The sequence below is a fragment of the Dipodomys ordii genome, unplaced genomic scaffold (genome assembly GCF_000151885.1).
Source record: "Dipodomys ordii isolate 6190 unplaced genomic scaffold, Dord_2.0 Scaffold8, whole genome shotgun sequence".
In the NCBI taxonomy this organism is placed as follows: Eukaryota; Metazoa; Chordata; class Mammalia; order Rodentia; family Heteromyidae; genus Dipodomys; species Dipodomys ordii.
Window position 1 is genome coordinate 33,437,563 of NW_012267224.1, and position 25,187 is coordinate 33,462,749.

The 25,187-nt window shown below is 34.2% G+C and overlaps 1 protein-coding gene across 1 annotated transcript in view; it reads right to left on the reverse strand.

The window, feature by feature from the left end:
• Tecrl (trans-2,3-enoyl-CoA reductase-like) overlaps positions 1–25,187 on the reverse strand; it is a 72,526-nt gene that overhangs the window by 27,109 nt on the left and 20,230 nt on the right. Inside the window, exons 3-5 of the mRNA XM_013008988.1 lie at positions 8,147–8,191; positions 5,883–5,986; positions 430–545 (exon numbers count right to left, since the gene is read on the reverse strand). Coding sequence (XP_012864442.1) covers positions 430–545; positions 5,883–5,986; positions 8,147–8,191 — 265 coding nt within the window. The remainder of the gene's footprint in view (positions 1–429; positions 546–5,882; positions 5,987–8,146; positions 8,192–25,187) is intronic.

The following is a 25,187-nucleotide window of genomic DNA, read 5'->3' on the forward strand; positions in this document are numbered from 1 at the left end:
ACCTAAAATAAACTTTCCTCCAATTAAGTCTATTTTAGTTACATTTCCATACAATTTTAATTAACAGTAGTTGCTTACTTCAGAAGGTCCTGGACTGTATTATGGTATGGCTACCCTATCTATTTAGTACCTATTATACTTTGAAATATGATTTTTAATGTTTTATTCATCCTGGTGATAAGTCCATGATACATTTTCCTGATGTTGATCAGATGACAGCAACTTCATATCAGATGATCAAAAATGGTGAACTGTCAATTCTCTGCAGTTAAATCAAAAGATTCTGTTCTAAAATTTAGATGTATAAAGTGTAACATTACTTAAGATAGTTTCATTTTTGATGGGTTTACCAATATGTCTATCAGTTTGAGAGCATGCAGAATCATCTTTTCTTTTATATTTACAGTATATATTGTATATAATACTTACTGTACTACAGGGTGGCGTACTTTTTTAGAACTTTCTTTCACATCATATATATAGGAGATTCTCAGATAAAAGAGGAGGTATATTAGCAGAGGCCCTGTGTATTCAGCCAAAAATACCTGGAAATGAGAAATTGGTTTAGACTGAGCAGTCAAATTTTGGAGATGATTTAGTAAACTTACCTATGTTCATGAGAATTCAGCTAAATATGAGCTGGTGAAATGGACAAGTGAATATCAGTCTGCCAAGTGAACTGTCTTTGACTCTAAATAGATTTACTAAGGTACTTGATTCTGTTTCTTTACTTCCCTCTTTTCTTACTTCATATTTTCTCTTTTTTCTGTCTGCTCCTAGAGGTACTATGGAGTGTGGACGAGATGAGTTAAATATCTTCAAAAACTTATGCACATGTGTGGAAAATGAAATGTTGAGTATCATTTGGGAAATGAGTGGAGATGAGAGGATGACAGGTGTGTCTAATCAAGTAACACTGTATGCACATATGTAGACATGTAAAACTGAAATCCCCTTGTACAGCTAATTGATACTCATGAAAAAGTGGGAGAAAAAGAAGTTGTTCACAATCCTGGAGGGAATTCACTATAGCTACAATGCTTAAATAAATAAAATATATGCCACTGGTCATAGTGGCATATAACTAAATCTAGTCAATAGTCTTCAATAAAGTTTTATCAAGTGGTATAAGACATTTATTCAAACATCTGATCTAATAAAATAAAATTTGAAGCCAGGAACCAGTGTCTCATGCCTGTAATCCTAATTACTCCAGAGGCTGAGATATGGGGATAAAAGCCATCCTGAGCAAGAAAGTCCCTGAAATTCTTATCTCTAATTAACCATCAGAAAGCCAGAAATGGCAGTGGGGTTCAAAGTAGTAGAGCATTAACCTTGAGTGAAAAAGTTCAGGGACAACACCAAGGCCCCGAGATCACACCCTAAAACTGACAAAAAAATCCAATTTTGGCAAATGCTATTGAAATTTTTGAGTAAACTAGAAATGAACAATGTCATAAGTAATAGTTAAACTAGATTACATGACACTATTTATTACATTAATAAAATCTTATCACATGTCAGAAGTCAGATACATGAAGTTTCTTTGGGTCAGAGGAAATTAAATTATATTCTTAGCTCTGTGATTTAATTCAGGAAAGTGTTTTTGAATACTTGGATATTTAAGAATCTCAATATTTTATCACAAATACTGATACTGAAACATAACGGTTAGAACAATGCCAAAATATGAAGTATATATTTTGAAGGCACTGGAGAATAACAGTAACTTTTGAACAATGTAACTTTCAATATAGTTCATTTGATTGTAAATGTAAGAAATGATGAAAGTTGCTTGTATTAAACTTAGAAAGTAATCAAAATCATTACAGTATTAAAAAACCAAGGATATGTGCACAAATATTTATATGAGATATTCTGTATATGGATTTTTTTCTTATAAAATAGTATAAACAAACCCAAATCAAATTTAAACAAGCAATGCAGATGAATATATGAACACAGTAAGTTATGAGAACTTACCTACAATAGAAACTCCATTACAATTCAAAAGTAAAAATTCTATATATTTATAACTTATTATTTTGAAGGTGCAAATACAATTAAATTATAATTTACCTCCATTATCAGATTTTACTTCTATCTTTTTTCTACCATGTGTAATAAATTACTTTGTTCTATTAATAAAAAATAAAAATCCAGTGATTCTACCAGGCAAGCAAGTATTTGGGAGACTTTGGAATCTCTACAGACTTTTCAAATTTAGATAGATAGATACCTTTTTTACCTGTGTGGAAGTAATTTCACTATTGAGGTAATATCCTTTTTACATCCCATTTGTATATCATTGACATATATTTTCCTGTATTCTCTAACACCTACATTTCTTACATAAGATAACAAAATCTTTTATATAATTAATTGGCATATTGTATTCTTTAAAGTATGAAAGGGTGTATCTGTACAGACACAACTACTGTAAGTTTTACTATGTAGTATAGGATTGATAGCTGGTTGAATCTATGTAGACATGGCCTACATATACAGAAGACCAAATGAGAGGGCAATAAACTGTTTTAATAACTATGAGTTAAAATTCGAAATTGAAATGTAATTATGACTCATGTGCTTCCACCAGTCATTACATCTCATATTTTCTAGCTTTGTAGTAAAATTTGAGGTCAGATTTTGTGCTAAACCCCTCATTGTTCTTTTTGCTAAGGATAGCTTTGGCTATTGAGGGTCTTTTGTATTTTTATAGGAATTTTTTTTTAAATATGGAGGTAAAGAATCGATGGGTGATTGCCCCATGAGAGAGAATATGTAGGGATAACATTCTCTTCTGCGGAGAAAAACAATTATTTATCTTGATTTGGGTGGTACATATATAAATTTATGCCAGAAACAAATTAAAGCTGAATATATAGACAAATGTAAATATAGGCAATGAAAGACCTTCAGTGAGTGACCACTAAGATCTTTTGTTATTAGTATATTGTTATATCATTATATTAACCTACAATCTATGTCTTTTAGTAAGGGAGGGAGGGTTTTTTTTCAGTTGTTATGATACACTCTTATGTGGTAAAAATAATATTCAAATATTAATTTTATCCTTGCTAAATTAGTTTCCCAAAACTTTACCAAATGTTTTTTATAGGAATGTATTTTTGTGTGCTTTCAAAGTCTTAATTATAGGATCATATTTTAATATGCAAGAAATACCTAAGAATGCTATAGAAAGTACAATCCTGCTTTTGCTGATGTAGTTAGTTGAAATAAAATGGATGTGATTGCCATGTAATATGCATTTTTAGTAATTAATAGAACTGACTCACTTGGAACAAAAGAATGCCTGAAACACAGGGTTGGTTTAAAAATATTTAGCCTTTTTCCGGAGTTCCCTTTGTCACTTCCCTCTCAAATAAGATATAATTTGCTAGTACAGTAACGATAGAATCCTACATCACAGACTATCTTCTCAATGCTAACCCAAAATATACAAATAGAAATTTCCAATGAACTCATGGCTAGTACTGCTCTCTGAAAAAAAAAAAGGTCTGTAAATAAAATTCTTTTTTTATCATAAAGGTAGGCAGAGACTTTTGGAATATTTCAATGTTCTTGGTAAATCAGCATATCTAACAACTTCCAGTACCTTTGAGTAAGTTATATAATCAATACTTAGACATACTCAAAGGTTGTTCATGAGTTGCATATACCAACTATACTTTTGGAGGAGTTAGAAAGTTGTAAATTGTGTTTGTGGTACAACAAATTAGCACTTAAAAATGAAATACACTTTTTAAACTAAAACAGTCATTTAGCAGTAACAGATATTCCTTCCAAAATATATCTCATAAGACACATTTTATCATGAAATGTAAATTTAATTTTCTATTTTAGAGAATTAAGGAACAAAGCATGAACTAAACTAATAATATTTTTAAAACTTACACAGAATAAATCAACGTTTAATAGTATTAAAATAGTCACATTTTAAATATAAAATGCAATGTAATTGATAGCAAAGACTTTCAAAGTTTAAATAATACATCAGGTGTTTTCTTTGTGAAAAAATACACTATACAGCACACTATTTTTTTGTATATCAGTGTCAAAATTATTTATCAGATTGCCTCATTCACTGACATTGAATCCTGTATTCTTTACTCTTGCTATTGAAGCATTGCTATGGTTTTATTCCATCACTCAGAAATTCAAACTTCAATATTTATGACTAATGTCAATTATTTTCACTGCGTTTGAGCCCTTCATCTACTTTATTGCAGTGCTCCTTTTTCTGATGGCATTGATTTCACGTAGGACTATTCTGAAAACTTTTGTCATCTGAGAAAAGTGAAAGGTATATTTCCATAAGTGAAAAGAAGTTTTGCTCCTTCATTCTCAGACTTTCTGAAGTGTTTGACTTCTTTCTTATGCTTCCATTTTTATTGTTGTTCTTGTTGTTTTGTTTGTTTTTGTATTTATTTTGTAGTTCATGGGGCCTGAACTCTGGGCCTGGGCACTGTCCCTCAGCTCTTCAGCTCAAGGCTAGTGCTTTACCATTTGAACCACAGCACCATTTCCACCTTTTTCTGCTTATGTGGTGCTGAGAAATCGAACCCAGGGCCTCATGCATGCAAGGCAAGCACTCTACCACTGAGCCACCTTCCCAGCCCCGAATTGTTTTGATTTTAATTAATTTAATTTTATTGTCAAAGTTATGTACAGAGGGTTACAGTTACTTGCTTAAGTTAATGAGTACATTTCTTGTCACACATTGACCTCCTCCCTCTTTTTTTCCCACTTTCCCTACACGGCAACTCCCTTCCGCCCAAGTTGTAACATTCATTTCCACCATATTGTCTTGTGAGTATTGCTGTTGTACTGGTTCAACCTTTGTCCTTTGTCTCACCATTTTGTTGTTTCCCTTCCCTTTCCCAAATCAGATAAACTTATATTCAAGCCACAGGGTGCCAATATCATATAGTGTGACAACAGAAGATTAATCAAAGGTGAAAAAAAAAGAAAGAAAAAAATAACTTCACACAGTCTATGAAAAACAACAAAGGGCGGGCACCAATGGCTCATGCCTGTAATCCTAGCTACTCAGGAAACTAAGATATGAGTATTACCGTTCAAAGCCAGCCAGTTCAGGAAAGTCTGGGAGACTCTTATCTCCAATTAACCACTAGAAAACCAGAAGTGGTGCTGTGGCTCAAGTGGTCGATGCTGGCCTTGAGCTGAAGAGCTCGGGAACAGTGCCCAGGCTCAGAGTTCAAGCCCCAGGAGCAACAACAACAACAACAAAAATCCTCATTTCCATATCTTAGAGCATCATCTTATATGGTCATATGGTTTTGATTTGGGTTTACTTTATTATTTGTGTCAATCATACCTCATGCTCTTGCTTTGCATTTACTCATGACTACTATTTTGTCACTTAAGCCACACGTCTACTTCTAGATCTTTGCTGATTAACTGGAGCTTCCCATGGATCTTTCTTCCTGGACTATATTCAAACCTCCATCCTCTAAAAAAATTATAGGAATGTTCATCTAGAAATTTCGTTTTAAATAAAATATTCTGTCTTTACTCTTTCCAATGTCAAGAGGATCTCTGATATTCTAGACTCCTAGAGGCAAAAGGTACAGACATACAATTCCATTGATAAGAGATAAGAATAGCAGATATGGAGTTCTCAGTCATAAGATGGGTTGATGCTAAAAAGGGGGGAATTTATTTCTTTTATTCAACTATACTTTCGATCAATCCAAACTTGAAAAAAAATTATGGCCACTGATAAGCAAAAGAAAATAAGTTTAATACCTTTCATGATAATACTTTGTTTTTCTATTAATAGAAATTACTTAAAACAAAACATGGGACATGAATATTGCATTGCAAATTACACTTACGGTGGTCCAACTGACTTGTCGACCCAGGTCTGTGAAATAGAGGGTGACAATTGAGGCTGATGCAACCCTTTGAATGGAAGTGCAGTCCTTCAGAAAAGGTCCACCTAACCCATAAACAACAAGAAAATCACATTTAAATATAATGATAAAGATTTTTTTTTGGTCAGTCATGGGGCTTGAACTCTGGGCCTGAGTGCTGTCCCTCAGTGCTTCAGCTCAAGGCTAGCGCTCTACCACTTGAGCTACAATGCCCTTCTGGTTTTCTGATGGTTTATTGGTATAAGAGTTTCACAGACTTTCTTGCCCTGTCTGGCTTTGAACCGTTACCTCAGATCTCAGCCTCTTGAATAGGTAGGATTACAGGCATGAGCCACCAGTGCCCAGTAGTGTTAAAGAATTTCTTCATGTAATTTTATATAGAAATTATGTCTTCAAATTAAAATCAAAGATGAGCAATTCTATTCTGTAAAATATTTGTAGCTTTTTTTCAAAAGCACAAAACTTTCTTAGTTGAATTTAATCAAAGCTAACCAAAGTATATTTCACCACTAGCTACAATTATTTTATTTACAAGTTAGCTAAAATTTATTTATGATTTATGATTTATTTATGATTCAAATTTATAGTCCTTAAAGATACCTGACCTTAATTCAGGGCTTCTGAATAGGATAGGCTATCACTCTGTAAATTAAAGCATGTTATATGGCTTTTAAAAAGTTATTATCCAGTTAGATGTAATTCAATTAATTAAGATTTTAAAATTCTATATGTACAGGTCAGAAAAAGAAGAATCCAGAGTACTACTGTTGATACATGTCCAAGATGAAGGTGGTTTCTGGTATAAAGAAGAGCCTCTACAGAGTGAACTCAGTCAAGGAAATTGGAAATACAAATACAGACAGCAGACAAACACCTAGAATGTGGCTGGAAAGGAGCATTACTTAAGGATTTTCAGGTGAGAATTCGGTTCAACCAAAATTTTGTCCCCAAATTTTCATCTCCTGTGCAGAAAATCCAACAGTACCGTGAATTCAATCTAGTTAATGAAACTTGAACACCTAAAATGTCATCATCTTTTATAGAGAAATAGAAAGTTGATGCAATATTGATCAAAGTAAATAATTTGATATCCAAATGTTTAACAATACAATGAAAAATCATGTATTAAAAGGTATTGAGAAAATATTAATAAGATTAAAAAATATGATGGCTTAAGACTTTATGAAAGTGTGCTGCAACTGTTTCCAACACATACTGACCTCCACCATAAGGAAGGAATTCATTTATACCATTCTGCCATGCTTGTCAATATTAAGAAAAAGAGCATTGACTTTATATGTGGTTTCACACACATACATGTGTGTATGTATACATATATGTATATATATAATTGTACACACAGTTACATATTAATACAAACAACATTCAGACATACCATACTAGGCACATAAATCTGCCACCCTGATTTTACCACTTAAGTCTCCCAAGACTCTGTTCTTTTCTGAAGGAAAAATGTCCTCTTTCTGGATCAGGTTTCAGCTAATTAAAGATCCCAGATTTCCTGCCCAAATTAAGCCATGTATAAATTGTTTCATCCCTAGGATGAGTTAGGTATTGGGTTGTATATCCTAAACCCAGAATATTGTCAAGGCTGTTTTATGAAGGAAGAAGATAAAGCTTTTATGTATTGGCTACAACCAGTGATCAGAAATAAAGGACAATTCAATCCATGTTTTTTGCATTTTCTAGTCACAATTAGAAATTCAGCACACTCAATTCCAGGTCATTATGAAACATTTGTTAAGATAAGATAGGAATAAGATATATTTTTCTTTTATTTACAAGTTTTATGACAGATCATTGTAATAAAGGCTCTAATTCTTCATTGTCTCTCTATTCTCCTCATCACATCATGGATTGTAGTTCCCCCGATTAACATCGCCATCTACACACCCAACCCTTATCTGTGCAATAGCACATCAATTTGCTGGGGCTAACAGAATATGGGTCAAATAATAAATATGCATCAATTAATAATTTTTTCAGTTTCAAAGCTGGGTCTCAAAAATTATTGAGTGATTTTTCTCACTGTACATCCAAACTTTCCCTATACAAACTCTGTTATACCAAAGGAGGACAGACCATATAGCACATGCACATTAAAAAATCTGTGCCATAACCTATACAATAATTATTAGCCATTGAAAATAGAAAAGTGATCCTAGATTAAAGAAATGTCTCATTGAAAATTGAAAAATTCTTACCACATTCTAGCTGTAAGCCAATCCGAGAAGGATACCACTTTGGACCTATTAAATAAAAATAAAAATACTATCAATAAAATGATAACATACATCAAAACTAGGTCAGTTCCCATCAACAGATTTACAAACTATTGGGAATAAATACTATGACTATTCAGTACTAACATGGAAATAATGGGATTACTTCTGATGAGTGGGAATTTTTCACTTGCAGATGTACACCAAATCTTGTGGCCTTTGAAACAACCAGTCTCCTTCATGTAAGTTATTCTTTAATTAAAATTTTCACACATTTACTTGTAACTTGAATATGTGATCTCATTTGAAATTTATCAAATATTTATCGAATGAGCACTTCTCTTTTAAGACAGACTATCATGTTGTCATGTAATATTGATTTATTGAGTTATACAGGCATTGATAGTAGCAAAAATGTCACGTTAGCGCATTCTATTTAATCTGACATTAGATTTAGTAGCAAAGTACTTTCTATACAGGAAAACTCCAATATGTTATCATGTCATTCCTTAGTGAAAGCTTGGTTATCAGTTAACATAGTATAAATTGTTTCTCTTAAAATAATTTATAGTGAAGTGTCAATGGCTCATTTTATAATCTTAACTACCTACAACTCTGAAATATGAAGATCAAAGATTGAGATATCCCAGGCAGAGAAATCCAAGAGAGAATTACCTCCAATTAACTGACAAAGGCCAGAACTGGCAGTGTGACTCAAGTTGTACTCCCCTAACTAGTGGAGGACATGAAAAATGTAATTCAAGAAGTTGCAACAAGCAAACCCTGGAGAAAGAGCTTTCTGCAATATCTGCCTTGTTTAGTGATGCCTTGGAAAGGCATTATTTTTTTAATCTCTAAACTTCAAGGGATGCCAACTCTGTGATAACAAAGCAGGCAAGCATCCTGGGGATCAGTGTGAAAACAAGCAACTGGATTCACAGGCAGAGATCTAGTTGGGTAGGAAGGTGGAGTTCAAATTACAGTACAGAAGGAAACTGAGAGCGAATGCATATGTGGAGCTGCACCCCTAATGAGTAAGATGAGAGGGGACCAGCTGTGGGAATACAAGTAAATCAGAACATTGTGGACAGCATACTAGCATCATTCCAAGCCTTATACTTTAGCCTTCCCGCACAGATTACTTTGGCCTGATTCTTTTGAATGGAGATTGTGTGGAAAGCAGCTGTTACTCTGGAATTTTCTCTACCAAATATGCATGCATAGAGAGCTTGACAGACATATGGGATATTCAGCTGGGGCCCTCAGGCTGAGTGGTTGGGAACAGATCAAGGGTGGTTCCTCTATCTCTCATTTTGTCAGGCCTGCATACAGTAAAAGTGACTGGAACTCAGCCTGGCAAGAAAGGCAGAGCAATGTTCCTTCAGCAAATACAAACACACACACACACTCACACTCACACACATTACATCTAATCTATATGGAGAGAGAAAAATGTCTTTCTCTCACACAAAGTAAAATGAAAGAGACAACACTGGGATTAAAGAACAGATGGTAGAGTTTTTTGTTTTCATTTTACTCTCCTATTTCTCTATTTTCATCATTAGATTATATAGATGTTCCAACACACACACACACACACACACCAAAACAAATTAATTTCATATAAACACTAAAGCCCAAACAAAATAGGCTTAACATAGAACATTCAATAGAACATTCAATCCAGAAAGAGCCCATACAACCTTTAACAACACTTTAGGTCACTAAAAAAGAAATAAAACAAGAAATAACATGTTCAAAAACTCTGAAATGACACCCTGAAATTTATGAATTCATAATATAATAAAATTTCAAGACATTAGCAAGATAAACTAAAAGTATATAACCAAACAGAAATCGAATGATATATTTTTAGATAAACAATAGGCATTAAATAAGCTAAAGAAGAAATCTGAAAATCCTGGTACTCACATGAAAATAATAATACAATTTACCGGAATTTTTTATTAAATTAATCTAAAATTATTAAATTAATCTAAAGAGAGTACCCACATTGAAAAAAATCAGAAATCCCAATTTCTTAGGAATTAAATGCAGGAGAATCATGAGTCTGAGAAAAGTTAGCAAGACCTTACTTAAGTTTAATAAATGTCTATTGATGTTGATCTATTGGTGGAGCAATTGCCTTGAGCACTTGAAGCTGTAGGTATAACCCCCAGTATCACGAAAATAAACAAACAAGAAGGAAAAGCAGAGAGGTCTCAAATTAAAAAATAAATAATGCATCTGAATGTCAGGAAAATAAGATTGAGAGAAACCCAAAATTAGTTGATAGAAACAAAAAAGATATGACATGAAAGAGGTGATATTGACTAAGATAAATTGTTATCATAAAGTGATGAATTGAACTCCCTTTGTATGAGTACTTAAAGATATTAATAAAAAAGATGAAACAAAATCTTGGGCAAAAACTAATAAATTGATGATTATGAGAACATTTTGAGTAATCAATAAAACAAAGTTGGTTTTAGAAAATGTGAACAAGAGTAACAAACTGAAATTATCATCCCAAAAAGGAGATCAAAATTAAATACAAGTTGTTATAGGACTACAGCAACAATTCTTTCAAGGTTCACTATAAAAGGAAAGCTTTATAAGAAATGCTCATGGAAAAAAATAATAATTCATTAGGTAAAGTTTTTGGTCAGGAGTTAAATTTTGTCTAGGATTATTTCTAAGCAAAATTTATGAATAGAATGGCATGCAAATACTTTACCTTTCATCGTCTTTAGAAAATATGAAGGAAAATGTTCTTTTGGGTTATTTTTGTGTTTACTAATAAAACTGGCACTATTTATGTACATAGGCATTAGTTACTTCGGGATATATCCTAGTGTAATTGGCTGAAAAATAGCTTGATTGTTGTTTGATTTTTACAGAGAGTGAAAATATAATGTTAAAAATAAAATGATATGCAGCAGAAAATTCTTTTAATTGATAATTTGGACAAATTAAGGATATTGAACAATTTATGAACCTCATGAGAATCTCTTTGTATTTGATAAACAGTAATGGAGTTCCTGTGAAGAATGTGAATGAGTTGTCCAGTTCTTTCCATTTCAATATTCTTCACTGAAGGCATCATTGTGATAGTAGTTATGGTACCTTTTATGATGAAAGTGGCAAAGAAAAACTAACCACACCCTAAGAAAATGAATTTGTTTATAAATTAGATGACTGAATGATGACAGTTATTCTTTTTTTGGAATGAGCTCAAAAAGCAGCCAGGGAAATGATAGATAAACAGTAGTGCACAAAGCCTAAAGGACATGCTACATTATTTGACTAATGAAGAAGCTTTTTGTCATTCAGAATGGATTCACATTGTGCCATTGCTTCACTGCTGATTTATGTACATTTGCAAGAGCATAAACAGTCTTCATACTCAACAATATGGAGACAACTTTTCAAATCAATCAGATATTTTAACTATACAAATGCTGAGAAAATCTATAATAAATCACTAATCTAAGTTAAATTAATATCTAAATGGCCTAATTTAGATTAGCATTAGATTCTATGCTCAGTTTATCATCTTTCTTATATATCAAATTTTCCCCCTAATTTTATCAGTTTTCTTTCCTAATATATCAGGTTTATTTTAAATTTAACCAATTAAAGGGAAAAAAGAAATGAAATAAATAAGTGTGGGACAATATATGTTGCCACACATTTTCCTCAATCACTTAATTATTTGATGATTTGCCTATATCTTCTAAAATATTTTGCTATTTCATTATTTTTCTTGTGCATATTAAAACTTGACACATTTTTGTAGAAAATAGATTCAACATTTGACATTTAAATAATTAATCCTACGTGTGTATTTCTTATTCTGTGAAGCCCCTGCTTATAAACTGCTGTTATACCAAATCAATGTTTATTATCTATGTATTTCCTATAAACAAAAATAGAAATATGCTTTGATGATATGCATTGTAGTTAATCCCCACAATGTGCCAACTGACAAACTATTAAGATATGCCTAGCATGTTCACCACTGTTGACTATTTCACAAACTAAACATGAAATGACTAATTTGACCAGATAATGTTCCTTGTGTCAATTATAGTAGATATCTGGATTCACAGATAGCAGGACTGTTAGCGTCAAAGTGTATTTTGTAGAAAAGGAGAGCCAAAAAAGAGCCATTATTAATAGTTAACATATAGTCAGAGGAGGAACATAGAAAAGTGAGATGAAAAATATCTGTAAGTTTAAGGTAAATGTTGTCTTTATATAATAGTAAATCAGAGTCCAGAGGAGAATCTGGGGGCTAAACAAGCTCTCGTGTAGAAAGCAGTTTTAGTGTTCCAGTGAAATGTGCAAGTCTAGAGAATCACACCAAGTGTGTCATCATAGCCCACAGAGTTTGGCCAGAGAGAAAAAATTCAGGCAGCTTTGTTAAATAGACAGATTCGAGCACTTGCTAGTGTGCCCAGAACCCATATCAACAGACAGAGCCCCCAGAACAAAGGCACCAGAGTCGCTGAGCTAGGATCCTACTTACCATCAGCAAGAACTGACAAGGAGCAGAAGTCTTCATCCTGCTGACCAGAGACAGTCACAGAGTGGCCCAAGGGAAAGGGATGAGTATCCCAAAGACATCTCACTCCTTTTTACAGAGGAGCAGTGGGAAGGTAGCTGCTCTCTCACCACAGAACTTTATCTGATACTGACAAAGACTGGGCCAGAGCAACTACATCTTAACACAGGCCTTGTGTTAAGACAATAGGAGCCATTCAACAGGTAAAAGTAAGTAGACCTTCAGGGCTCAGCTCTACCTCCCTGGGAAAGTTGTCCTTCCCAAGCAGAGAAAGCTCTGCCCAGGGCATGGCAACTTTCTTCACTGGGTAAACATATCAAGAGGCTGCCCCATCCCTGTGTAGTATAGGCAGAAACTCCAGCTGCAGGTTGGTAAAAGTAAAAGAATTGGAAACTGGATAGCATAAATCCTGAGAATGGCTCCAAACTGAGCTGTTTAAGTGTCTCAGGAACTAGCCCTTTAGGGAAAAGCTACTGACTGCTGACATGCCTAAACCCTACCTACAACCTAGCCCCATCATAGCAACTCCAAGCTAGAGGAAACAGCCATCACCCTCTTTTGTGATGTTCAAAGTAGATCACTCTTCCACCAAACTAGCCAGGGAGGAGGGTTATAAAGTCTGGGGTAAGGCAGAGCTGCATTCTGCCTCTGCAAACGAACTGATTTAAGAAACTAATCAAACCACAAGAAAACCAAACACCACAAGCAAACCAGATACTCCACCAAGAGACTGGTTATGGGGACAGGGGAGACACAAGATCTCCCCCTAAAAAAAGAGAAGAATTCTTTTTTCTACTTAATTTTTATTTATTTATTTTTCCATTTTGTCCAGTTAGAATTTTTTATTGTGAAAACACTGTACAGAAGGTTACAATTACATGGGCAAGGTACTGAGTACATTTCTTATCAAGCATTGTTGCCTCCTCCTTTGTTTCCCCTTCCCATCCCTTCCCATCTCCCATCTCCCCCTCCATGTCCTCCCCAACTAATTTTTATTTTTTTAATAGTTTTCTTTTTATCCCCCTCATTTTTATTTTAGGATTTTAAAAAAAATTCTCTTTTTACTCTTTTCTCTTTGGGTCCTTCTGGTATTTTGCTTTACTTAATTGCTGTTCTGTTTATCCCCAGATACATACCCATCTTCCATTATTCAACTTTATCCTTCATTGTGGGCATACTTAATCCAGATATCGATTCTCCAGTTCACAAACTCTCAGCCTTAACTCCCTTAATTTCTTTACAATTATATAATATTTTAAAGGTTTCATTTTAATTTTTTATTTATTTTTGTTTTTTCCTTTTTCTTTATCTCTCTTTTCCTTTCCTTCTCTCCTTTTCTGCTCTCTGAACATAGGTCTTAGTTACCTTCCCTCTCTCCCTTTCCCTCCCTACATTCTCTTATCTTATTTTCTCCTCACAATTCTCCCTAAACCTATCAATTTCTGGTTTGCTGACTCCTTTGATTTTCTTAGTCCATTGATCCCTAATTGATTGTTGTTGAACTAGATTATATCTGTGGAATTAGATTGTACATGTACTCATTTTTACAGTGTCAAACAATTGGTGCAACTACAGGGCTCTAGTTGATGCTTGCCTAAACCGAAGAAACACAAGTAAAAAAGAAAGTCCAGGTATGTCAACTCCCATTCATGATAATCAGGAAACAGAGAAGTTAATTAATAATCCAGAGTAGAGCTCACAAAATGCTCTACAAATACTACTGGTAAAAATGATGAATGAAAAGACTGAAACCTGCAAAGGGCTCTGTGTGAGTGTGATAGAGAAATGTATGAGCATGATTAATACAGGAACTTCACGAGTCTGAGGAGGCTACTCAAGGATTAATAGAGGAATTGCTTATGGCCACATAAGATGATGCTAAGAGAAATGAACCCCAAGATATGAACACATGTGGTTTTATCTTTCTTGCTGTCGTTTTCAATATAGTTGTAATATGTGATTTTTTTTTCTTTTCTATGTTTTTCCCCATGGTGTAATTCCTATTGTCACTGTTTTTGATTCTGGTGTCCTGAATCTTGTACATACATTTTCCTAATTTGGGGAGGGGAAGGGAAATAGCAAATTCTAAAACAAGGATACAGTTTGACCCATTGTAACAAGGAGAAGTACAAGACACTATATTGTAAACAAACTTTAAAACTTCATTTGATGGGGAGGAGTTGGTAGGTGGGGAGGGAAGGGTTGGTTGGGGGAAAACAAAGGAGGGGGTAACAATGGATAGGAAATGCAGTCATTACTTACATAACTGTAAGCCTCTGTACAAAATCTTTATAATAAAATAGTAAATCACTACCTGCTGGGGCTAGGGATGCAGAACACATTGTAAATCCATACAGTCAAGTAAATTTAAATCTATAAAAATATTTTCATAAATTTAACAAATCAAAAACTATATATAATGACAATTCTAATTACTGCGGGATGATTGATGCCTTGCATTTCCATAGTCAAATAATTGTATCTATAAATTATAGTCATATGAAAATAACTTTCTAATATATTCACATCAGTAATGACAAAATATCAAAATATCATTATGATGTGAAAAGTCAAGTGAATATATTTAAATATAAGCATATTTTTAAAAGCAAGTATTAGAAATGTAAGTACATTAATATCCTACATATAAGGAATGAGGAATCCCATACTGCATCTACTCTATGAAGAAAAAGGTAGGTTTCTACTGCAGACATGTTGACAAAATGTAAAGACGGTAAAAAGATATGAAAATAGAAATCCGATGAAAGTCTGTCCTGTTAAGTTTATGTACCTTGGTGAAGTGTTTGTTACAATAGGTTGCCAAGCAACACTGGAAGGTGTACTGAAGGAAGTATGTTTCAAGAGCTGGTTTACTGTCTGAAAGTTTAACACATTTGCAGAAATGAAATTTCAGATTCTTTCCTGAATGCCGAACACTAAAAATAATGAAATTCTGCATCCTGTCTTTCTGTAAGGTTATTGAGATCTACTGTTTGAAACTGAACATCAAAGATTCTTTGGCCAACTAATATTTTCTATACATGTATGGCTATGGTCCACGTGTAAATGTAATTCAGTGTTTTGATTGAAAATATGAAGGTTGCCAGGCACCTGTGGCTCATACCTGTAATTCTAGCTACTCCAAAGGCTGAGACTGTGGCTCATGGTTCAAAGCCAGCCAGGGCAGCAAAGTCCTTGAGACTCTTATCTCCCATAAACCACCAGAAAACTGGAAGTGGCACTGTGGCTCAAAGGTACAGCGCTAGCCTTGAGCTAAAAGGCTGAAGGACAGTGCCCAGGCCCAAAGTTCAAGCCCTTTGACTGACAAAAAAAAAAAAAAGAAAGAAAAGGAAATAAAATAAAATAAAATATGAGGTTGATAATGGTGGGGTATTCTTAATAGTAGATCATGTATAAAGTATTTCCCAAGAGAAAAGACTGTTTTCATTAATGTTAGAAATTATCCCTCACTTTATCCCAAGTAAACAAAAATGGTGAACAAATGTAAAGACATAGCATCTTGTACATCTCATTGTTGTGATTTAGGCGGGGGTGGTGGGTGGTCGTGTAGTTGAGGAGGTGGGAGAGAAGGTATGGTAGGGGAAAAAAAAAGGAGGAGGCAACAATGCTGGATAAGAAATGTACTCATTACCTTGCTCATGTAACTGTAAACTCTCTGTATAGTATTTTCACAATAAAAAACTTATTAAAAGTAATAAAAGTAAAATAAAAGAAAAAATGTAAAAACAGTGGTAGATACACACAGGTAAAACAGATAATGAAAATACTGGGTTAATAACCAGCGGGGGTCCGATATTCAGCATGGCCCTGTGGCCCAGCCGGTTGGAGGGGGGGGGGGAATCAAGAGATGAACCTCACAACTCCCAGGACCTGGCTACTGGAGAGGGAGGGGCATGGAGAGGCTGACCTCACAGCCCCCAGGGTGTGCTGCTGGGGGGCCTGTGGTGCAGCTGAAAGGGGAGGGACATGCTGCCAAAGGGGCCTGGTATGACTCCGAAACGGGGCAGGGCATGCTACTGATGGGGTGGGGCGACCAGCCCCAGGTAGTGAGCTGTCAAGAAGTGATTACACAGTGGGCAGCTTGGGGGAGGAGTAGGAATGGCAGTTGAAAGCCATTAGTCCTGTGGGAGTAGAGGTGAGGATGACAAAGGAGTAGAGGGGAAAGGTGGAAGTAGAGAGACAGAGAGTGAAGTGGTGAGTAGAGAGACAGTGGAGAGAGAGACAACAGGCACGGAAAGCAGGCAACAGGCCACAAGCAGAGAAAGGCAGGCCTGGGGAGGGCAGGGCAGGCCTCCTCAGGAGTCCATCTGGGAACTTCTCCAGAGGCCCTTGGGGCCTTCTTCTTGAGAGGCCTGTGGAGAGGCGCCTACTTGAGCAGAGCAGGGCAGGCCTGTGGAGAGTGGAGAGGCCTGCAAAAAGGTGGAAAGGAAGAAAAGGAAAATCCTCCCCCTTTGGAGATTTGGAGCTTTAGATTGTGGGTTTTCAGACTAATTGGTGGTTTGCGGACCAACTAATGAAGATCAGAGCTGCCTTTTGGAAGCTTGGTGGTTGAGGCTGCCTTTTAGCCCAGGACAAGGTAGTCGCAGGCCCCATTTCTGGTGTAGTGTTAATAAATTTGTTATCTTTAACCATGCCTCGATGGATTGTCTCACTCTTTTGAGGTCATAAGTATACCTAATGTATAAAAATAAATTTTAGAACTAAAATGTCAAAGAAAATCAAAATATAAATTGTGAAAGAAAATCAAAATACATAATGGCTGAGAATAATATAGGACTTGTAAAATGTCAAAAGATACATTATTTTAAGAAATGCTCCAAATGATTATATATCATATGTGTGTGTGCAAAATGAATAATGAAAATTGTATGAGCAAATTTTTCAAATTGTAACTAGTTCTAAATTACATCCAAAGAAGGTGTTGGCCAAATATCTTTAAATGAAGCATCCTTTAAAGAAAGTACAAGGGCTGGGTGGTAGAGTTCTTGCCTAGCATGCATGAAGCGCTGGGTTTGATTTCTCAGTACCACATAAACAGAAAAAGCCAGAAGTGGCACTGTGGCTCAAGTGGTAGAATGCTAGCTAGCTTTGAGCACTGGGACAATGCCCAGGCCCTGAGTTCAAGCCCCAGGACTGGCTAAATACAAAGGCAAATATGTGGACAATATTAGTCTGATAATGATTTTGGTCTAGAGAACATTTTTTTTTCATTAAATGAAGTAAGATGTCCATTTTGAGAATGAATAACTAACTGCATAATATTTTTAAAAACTGTCATAAATATTAACTCTGTATTAACTGTATAATATTTAAAAACATATATTAACAAATCTATATAATACTAAAGAGCATCTGTATAATTTCAACATATAAAATGTAACATTAGTAACCATTATAAAAACATAATATTCAGAAATGAGCCATACAAAAAGCAGTAGTTTTGTTAAATGTCAAGTTCTTTGAACACCTACTTTAAGACAATAAAATTAAAAACTTTAAAATGGGCATTATATTTGGATTCTATTTAAAAACCTTGGAACATTTAGAAAGAATGTGGAAATATCAAAATACTAGATTATAATAAAAGCGTTTTACTTGAATAATTTTATTAGTAATGTTTTATACTTCCATCAAGTTAATATATTTTCTTAAGAACCATTTCCTCAATGAGTTTCACTACTTTGTTATTTTGGTATTTAAAGTTGTATACAACAGTTTCCTTTCTAGCCAAGCAAAAACGCTGTCACAATGAAAAGTGTTTAGTTGAACAAAATAAAATAAAGTAACCACAGGTATTACCTATAAATTAGGATATTATATAAATGATTTTTGAGGTAAAAGAAATAAAAATTATATATTTTTAAATGAGTTTTAATGTACTACCAAAATTTATTCCTTTGTGTGATGTACAAAAAATACAGGTTGTTGCTATATTATTGGGAATTAGTTATTTTATTTTATTAGAAATTATTCATTCAGCACCGTATACTTCACTAGAACAAAACAAACCATTTCATTCCCTGTGAATGTTTCTTTGCAGTCTTCTGAATGCCACATGAGTACTTAAGTAACCAGCCCAAAATGAAACAGAGAATGTCAGTAAGATATCTACTGTTGTAGTATTAGATACATGATCGTGTTTGTGAATTCTAAAAACAGGAATCTGTTTCTTCTCTCATCTTCAACATGAACTCAAGACATTTATTTCAAATCTGCATCAATAAAACACTTAGAATTTTGCTGACCTTAAGAGAGTATGTTTCTGCTAGGAAGTTTGCTATTATAAAGTACTCAAGTAAGAAAGAAAGGGTGCTATCATACGTATAATCTGCAACAGCTAAACCAGGATTCTGGGGCCAATAAAAGACTTGATTCTAAGAAAAATTTAAACCTGTAAAACAAATTTTCAAGATTCAAAATAAAAAGAGGACAACAAGATAAGATAAACAAGCCTCTACTTAAATAGGATGGAAGGCATGACATAAAGTTTATGTAGGAAAGTAAAAGACATAGATCAAAAATAAACAAAAAATGCTTCATTCTTGTCTGAACTTTATAACCAATTTATTCAATGACTCACTGGAGTCTAAAGAAGCACCAGAATTGGACACCAGACCTAAGGTTAATAGAGTATGGACACAACAGTTAATCATCATATTTCTTCATCTGTTATCTGAGTTTGTCACAATATCAATTAACATAATAACACTTGTCCAAAGGTCAAAAATTCCACTAAATCTTTTCTGAACTTTCTTGTTTTAATGAAAAATGCCTTTGCATAGGGATTCATGCCTACAGTTCCAGATGCTTTCTATCGTCTTCAAGCATTTAAAAAAATTATTCAAAAAAATCCACTCAATCAAATATCAGAAAAAGCACAAGAATCCCTGCTTCTTACTAAATATTCCTCAAAATCATTTGTTTTGCAATTTGTATGCCATTGGTATTTACCATATAATCCAGTTGATTCTTATTGCCATATCACAAATTATCTTATTACCTGCATTCATGATGAATAGTCTTCAGACCAGCCTTTCTGTCAATAATTTTATACCATTGTTAGGATTTTCATATCATTTTAATTTCCTGTCCTTTTGATATTTGGTCTATTCAAATCCTCAGACCTACTATTATCACTTTCCTAGAGTCTTATATTAATAAAGCTACCAAACACACAATTCCAACATAATCATTCTCTCCATCCTGCCTACTCATGCAAATAATTCTCTCAACTATTTTTTATCTAGAAAAATCTCCTAACATTTTCACAGCAATAAATTCCTTAATTTTTCTCTATTTCATTCATTATATACTACTTTTTCCACACAATTTTCATATTACCTTTTAGCATCCTTCCATAGAACACTCTCTAGAAAACAGTCCTATCTACCTATATACTACTACATCATCATTTTACTAAATGATGACCTCAAACCATTCTTATATGTAGTCTCCTTGCTGAATTAAGGAATGACATATTTACTCAAAAAATTATCTGATATAGCTCATTGACCAGATGCTTGTGTTATAGATCTTTTCCCCCTCTTAACCTGTTTTAAATTTTCACATCAAAATTATTTTATATATTGATTTCAGATATTTAGCATCCATTTTCTTTTAAAATTGTATAATTTTATGAGAACAGATACGTAAGATCATTTTGGTTACAAAACGTATGCAGTGACTATAAGATTGCTGAATAGAAGCTGGGTGCTCATGGCTCATGACTGTAATCCTAGCTACTTAGGAGGCTGAGATCTGAGGATCACAGTTCAAAGCCAGCTGAGGCACAAAAGTCTGTGAAACTCTTATCTCCAATAAACCACCAGAAAACTGGAAGTGGGGCTGCGGCTCAAGTGGTAGAGAGTTCACCTTGACTTGAAGAGCTGAGGGACAGTACCTAGGCCCAGAATTCAAGTCCCATGACAAAAAAAAAAAAGATTGCTCAATAGAAAACAATAAATAATTTTATGAAATTAAAATAAGAATGTGAGCTTCTTCTGGAGAATTGATAGAAACAATACATTTTGTTTTTAATTAACTGTGAAATCATTCTTTATAATAACCCATTTTCTTGTCTGAAGACTGAGTGTTTTATTAAGCTACATGATCATCAGTGTGAGTGGTTTGTTCTGGGTTTACATCCTCAGACTATAATCTGTGTCCTGTCATTTTAAGAATATCTTTCAACACTTGGGAATTGGTCCTTGAAAGGGGTGGAGTAGGCTAAAGACGAGATATTAGACAAATGAAGAAGAGAAGAATGCAGTCAAGAATTTAATGTATATTCTACAGAATAAAGAAGTGAGGGAAGAGATGGCTTGGAACATTGACAGGAGTGTCATTGATCAAGGTGCATTGTATTCATAAAGTTCTTTGCCAAATAGAAACTTCCTTGGATAACTAATTAAAGCTAATGTACAACTTCAAAAAAGAGCCCTTATCAATGTTTGTTCACTCACCAATTAAGCAAAATGAAAGCAAATACAAATCAGCAGTATAATAGTGATATCTATTAGTATTTTGTGATGATGATGAAGATAGATTGATCACAGATAGGATAGATTGAATATTGGTTTAAATTTTGATATAAGGATTGAAAAACTGAAATTACTTGTTTAGTGTTAGAAACTCTGTCCTTAAACAAAGTAATTCAATGAATAACACTTTACCCCACTTTCCCATTGGAAAGTTTGAGTTTTTATGTGAGTTTTAAAATAGACTGAAAGTAACATCACATCCATTAGTTTGCAACCACACACACAGTTATAGTAAGAATTGAAAATGGTGTTGCCTATTTCAAGTGTACTTTCAAGCACAGCTCTTACCTAAAATGTAATGTCTGAGAGGCTTTGACTTCATCTATCTAGCAAATGCATAATGCAACCATAATTCACAACACAGAACAAATGGTAAGAGAATGCAAAGGAAAAGGAATTTTAATCTTAAAAATGTGTCTCAGGATCTTTGATATTTTGTCACTTGTTTTAAATTATAAAATTATAACTTCTATTATTGCAAACATCAGAGCAAGGTGAGATGGACTTTTTCTTTTTTCTGTTTTTTTCATTGTGAAAATACCATACAGAGGGCTTACAATTACATGAGCAAGGTAATGAGTACATTTCTTATCAAACATTGTTGCTCCTCCTGTGTTTCCCCTTCCTATCCCTTCTGTTGTAAAGGTCATTTTTTGACATAACATCTTGTATATCTCATTGTTGCAATGGGTCCATTTATATCCCTATTTAAACAATTTGTTTTTTCCCTTTCCCTCCACAAATTATACCAACATCAAATACAGTGGAAACAAGGGTTATACCGTGGGGGAGGGACATACAAAGCAACAAAGAAATCATCTTATAAATATGTTAGAAACAATAGCAAGAAAGAAAAAAAACGTTTGAATCCTTATCTTGGGGTTCATTTCGTCTAACATCAACTTATCTGACCGTTTCTGCTTGTCTCAGACACATACTAGTTATGTGAAGTAAGCCAGGCCCAAAGAAACATTTGTCGGCCATGGGGGCTGAACTCTGGGTTTGGGTGCTGTTCCTCCTCTTTCGCTCAAGGCTAGCGCTCTACCACTTGAGCCACAGTGTCATTTCCGGCTTTTTTCTGCTTATGTGGTACTGAGGAATCGAACCCAGGGCCTTATACATGCAAGGCAAGCGCTCTACCACTGAGCCACTTTCCCAGCCTGAGATAGACTTCTTACTTCAGTGATATGGGAACTGGATTTATTCATCCTAAATTAAGTGAAACTAAGATTTGTAAGTCACAAAAAAATCTCAGTTATGGTCATCTTCGAAACAGCTAAACTGTGTGCATGTCCCATTCAGAGAGGAAAAAATGAAATTCAACAATAAGCACAGATTTCTGAAAATTCCTTCTGGAGATTAGGAAGAAACATTTGTTTGCCTACCCACAATTTTAGGGTGGGAAATAAATACTGGTAGGTTTAATTTTAATATGACTGGGTTAAGGCATGTGTGTGTGGCTTGTAAACAGTATTCCTCTGTGTGTGTGTGTGTGTGTGTGTGTATGTGTGTGTTGTAGGTGTGTGTGATGTTTCTGGAAGAACTTAGCATTTGGTAAAGAAAATAAAATTCATGGAGATGGGCAGGACCAATCAAACCTGCCGAGGACCTACACAGAGCACAAAGGCAGAGGAAGGTCATAAGTCCCTGCTTGAGACAGAACATCTGTAATCTCCTGGCCCCAAAAGTGACAGTTGTGATTCTTCAACTTTAGACCTGAAGTTGGCCTTATGGCGCTGTCTTGAATGTTTGTGGAACTTTGGATATTTTGAAAGTGTATAACTAACCAGCTTTTCTGAGTCAGCACCTTGCAGATGGTAGCAGTTTTGAACTTCCATAAACATAATACCAATAGTAAGTCTCTCCTTATATGTATCACTCTATACAATTAATTCGTAGTGCTTCTCTGGAAGATTATGACTAATCAACACTTTCTGCAATCTTATAAACTGTCAGTGACCTTTTCTGACACTATCCTGGGGAGAATATGAAGAAGAAAACCACTCCTGAAATTTTCTCACATAGCCGACAGGAATTTGTAATTTGATTCATGGGCATTGAAGTACTATCTAACTGTAGAAATTACAGAATGAGTAACATTGTAGATAATGTAAATTTGTTAAAATAATTAAAATACTAATTAAAAGTCATAGGCATAAGAAACACCATTAAATCTAAAATAACTATTGATATAATCAAAAAGAACTAATATAAATATGGCTTGAACTTGCTAATGCATATTTTCCATAGATTCATCTATAAATCAATTGTAAAAAAAAAAATCAAAGAATCTGGGAGCTTGTGGCTCATATATGTAATCCTCTGGAGGCTGAGATCTTGAAGATCATGATTTGAATCCTAGATAGGAAAAGCCATGAAGCATGTATCTCAAATTAACTACCAAAAATAAACTGAAAGTGGAGCTGTCACTCAAGTTGTAGAGAGTTACTCTTGAGTAAAAGAGCCCAGTGACAGCCCCAGGCCCTGAGTTCAAGACCCATGACTGACAAAAAAATTACTTATTATTTCCCATGACTTCTGTTGTATGTATTGTTTGATAGCATCATGAAAAGTTCAGGGATTATCATTTCCTATATGATAACTGGTCTATAATTCCAGAAAGAACAATACAAATAAACTATGCAAGGCAAGGACAAGGAAATTACTTTCAAACACACAAAGGGTATAAAGTTGATCAGAATAGTTGAAATCAATGTAAAACTTTGCCAAAAAAATACTAGGGGGATATAAGAGTACTAAGCTTTGACATTTTAGTGGAGAATAAGGACAAAGTTAAGATCAGAGGGATTTGTTACATGCATCATAGAATTAAGAATGTTCTTAGATCACCTGAGAACATGTATTTCTCTTATGTCACAGCAAAAAAATACCAGAAAAAAATGATAAATGCAATGAACGAAGAAAGTGAAATTTTTAATGTACTCTGCTAGGGACTCAAAAAATAGCTAACATTCTTTAATAGCTTATTCAGACAAGAAATTTTGACCCATACCAACAATTTTAGCTACATAAAGAATATAAAGATTGCTGCAGGTTTTTCATATTCTGTCTTTTATAGCAGTCATGGAAACATTTTATGAAAGCTATGGAAGCTGCAAAGTATCCTAGAAAATTTCTTGGAAATTTTAACCAATAAATGGCACTGTGACCAGGTTTTTTCATAATACACATGCATTTATATTTGTGATAAGTTAACAAACATGTCAGTGTTCAATGAAGAAATATGAACAAATGTACCCATTGGAGACAAATTTAATTTTAATCCTCCTTATCATCCACCAGACATGTCCATGAATTGGTCCCTTTCTCAAAGAAATTGTAAGCAGTATTTATAGAATTTTCACAAGTCACTGGGCTCTGGTGGTGTATAATTGTAGCTACTCAGGAGGTTGAGATCTGAAGATTCCATTTCAAAGCCACATAATGCAGCAATGTCTTTTCTTAAAATTCCCCATTTGTATGTGCATCCTACAATGTAAACTACTGGTGCAGTTTAATGTCCCAAGCTATAATTGGGATCTCATTGTACATTTCCAGACTATTTGTTATGTTTATATATTGGTACATACTTAATATCACTGAATGCTCATATTAGTGTTGAATATCCTGTTTACTTATGTGATATATGCTTGTTTGCAAAAATATTAGGAGACATACTGCTAGGAAGTGCTGATCATTTTACCTGTCAAGGTTCTAGTAATAAAACTCATAACTAATAATAATTCTTGTACTGCACTCAGTGAGATCCTGTTTATAAATGTTTTATTTTCTCATTACGCTGAAACCTTATAGCTATCTGTTGCTGTACAATATCAAGTGTCATAGTATTGCATAATACCTCATAACATTCATAACAAGTTTCATTTATCTTTCA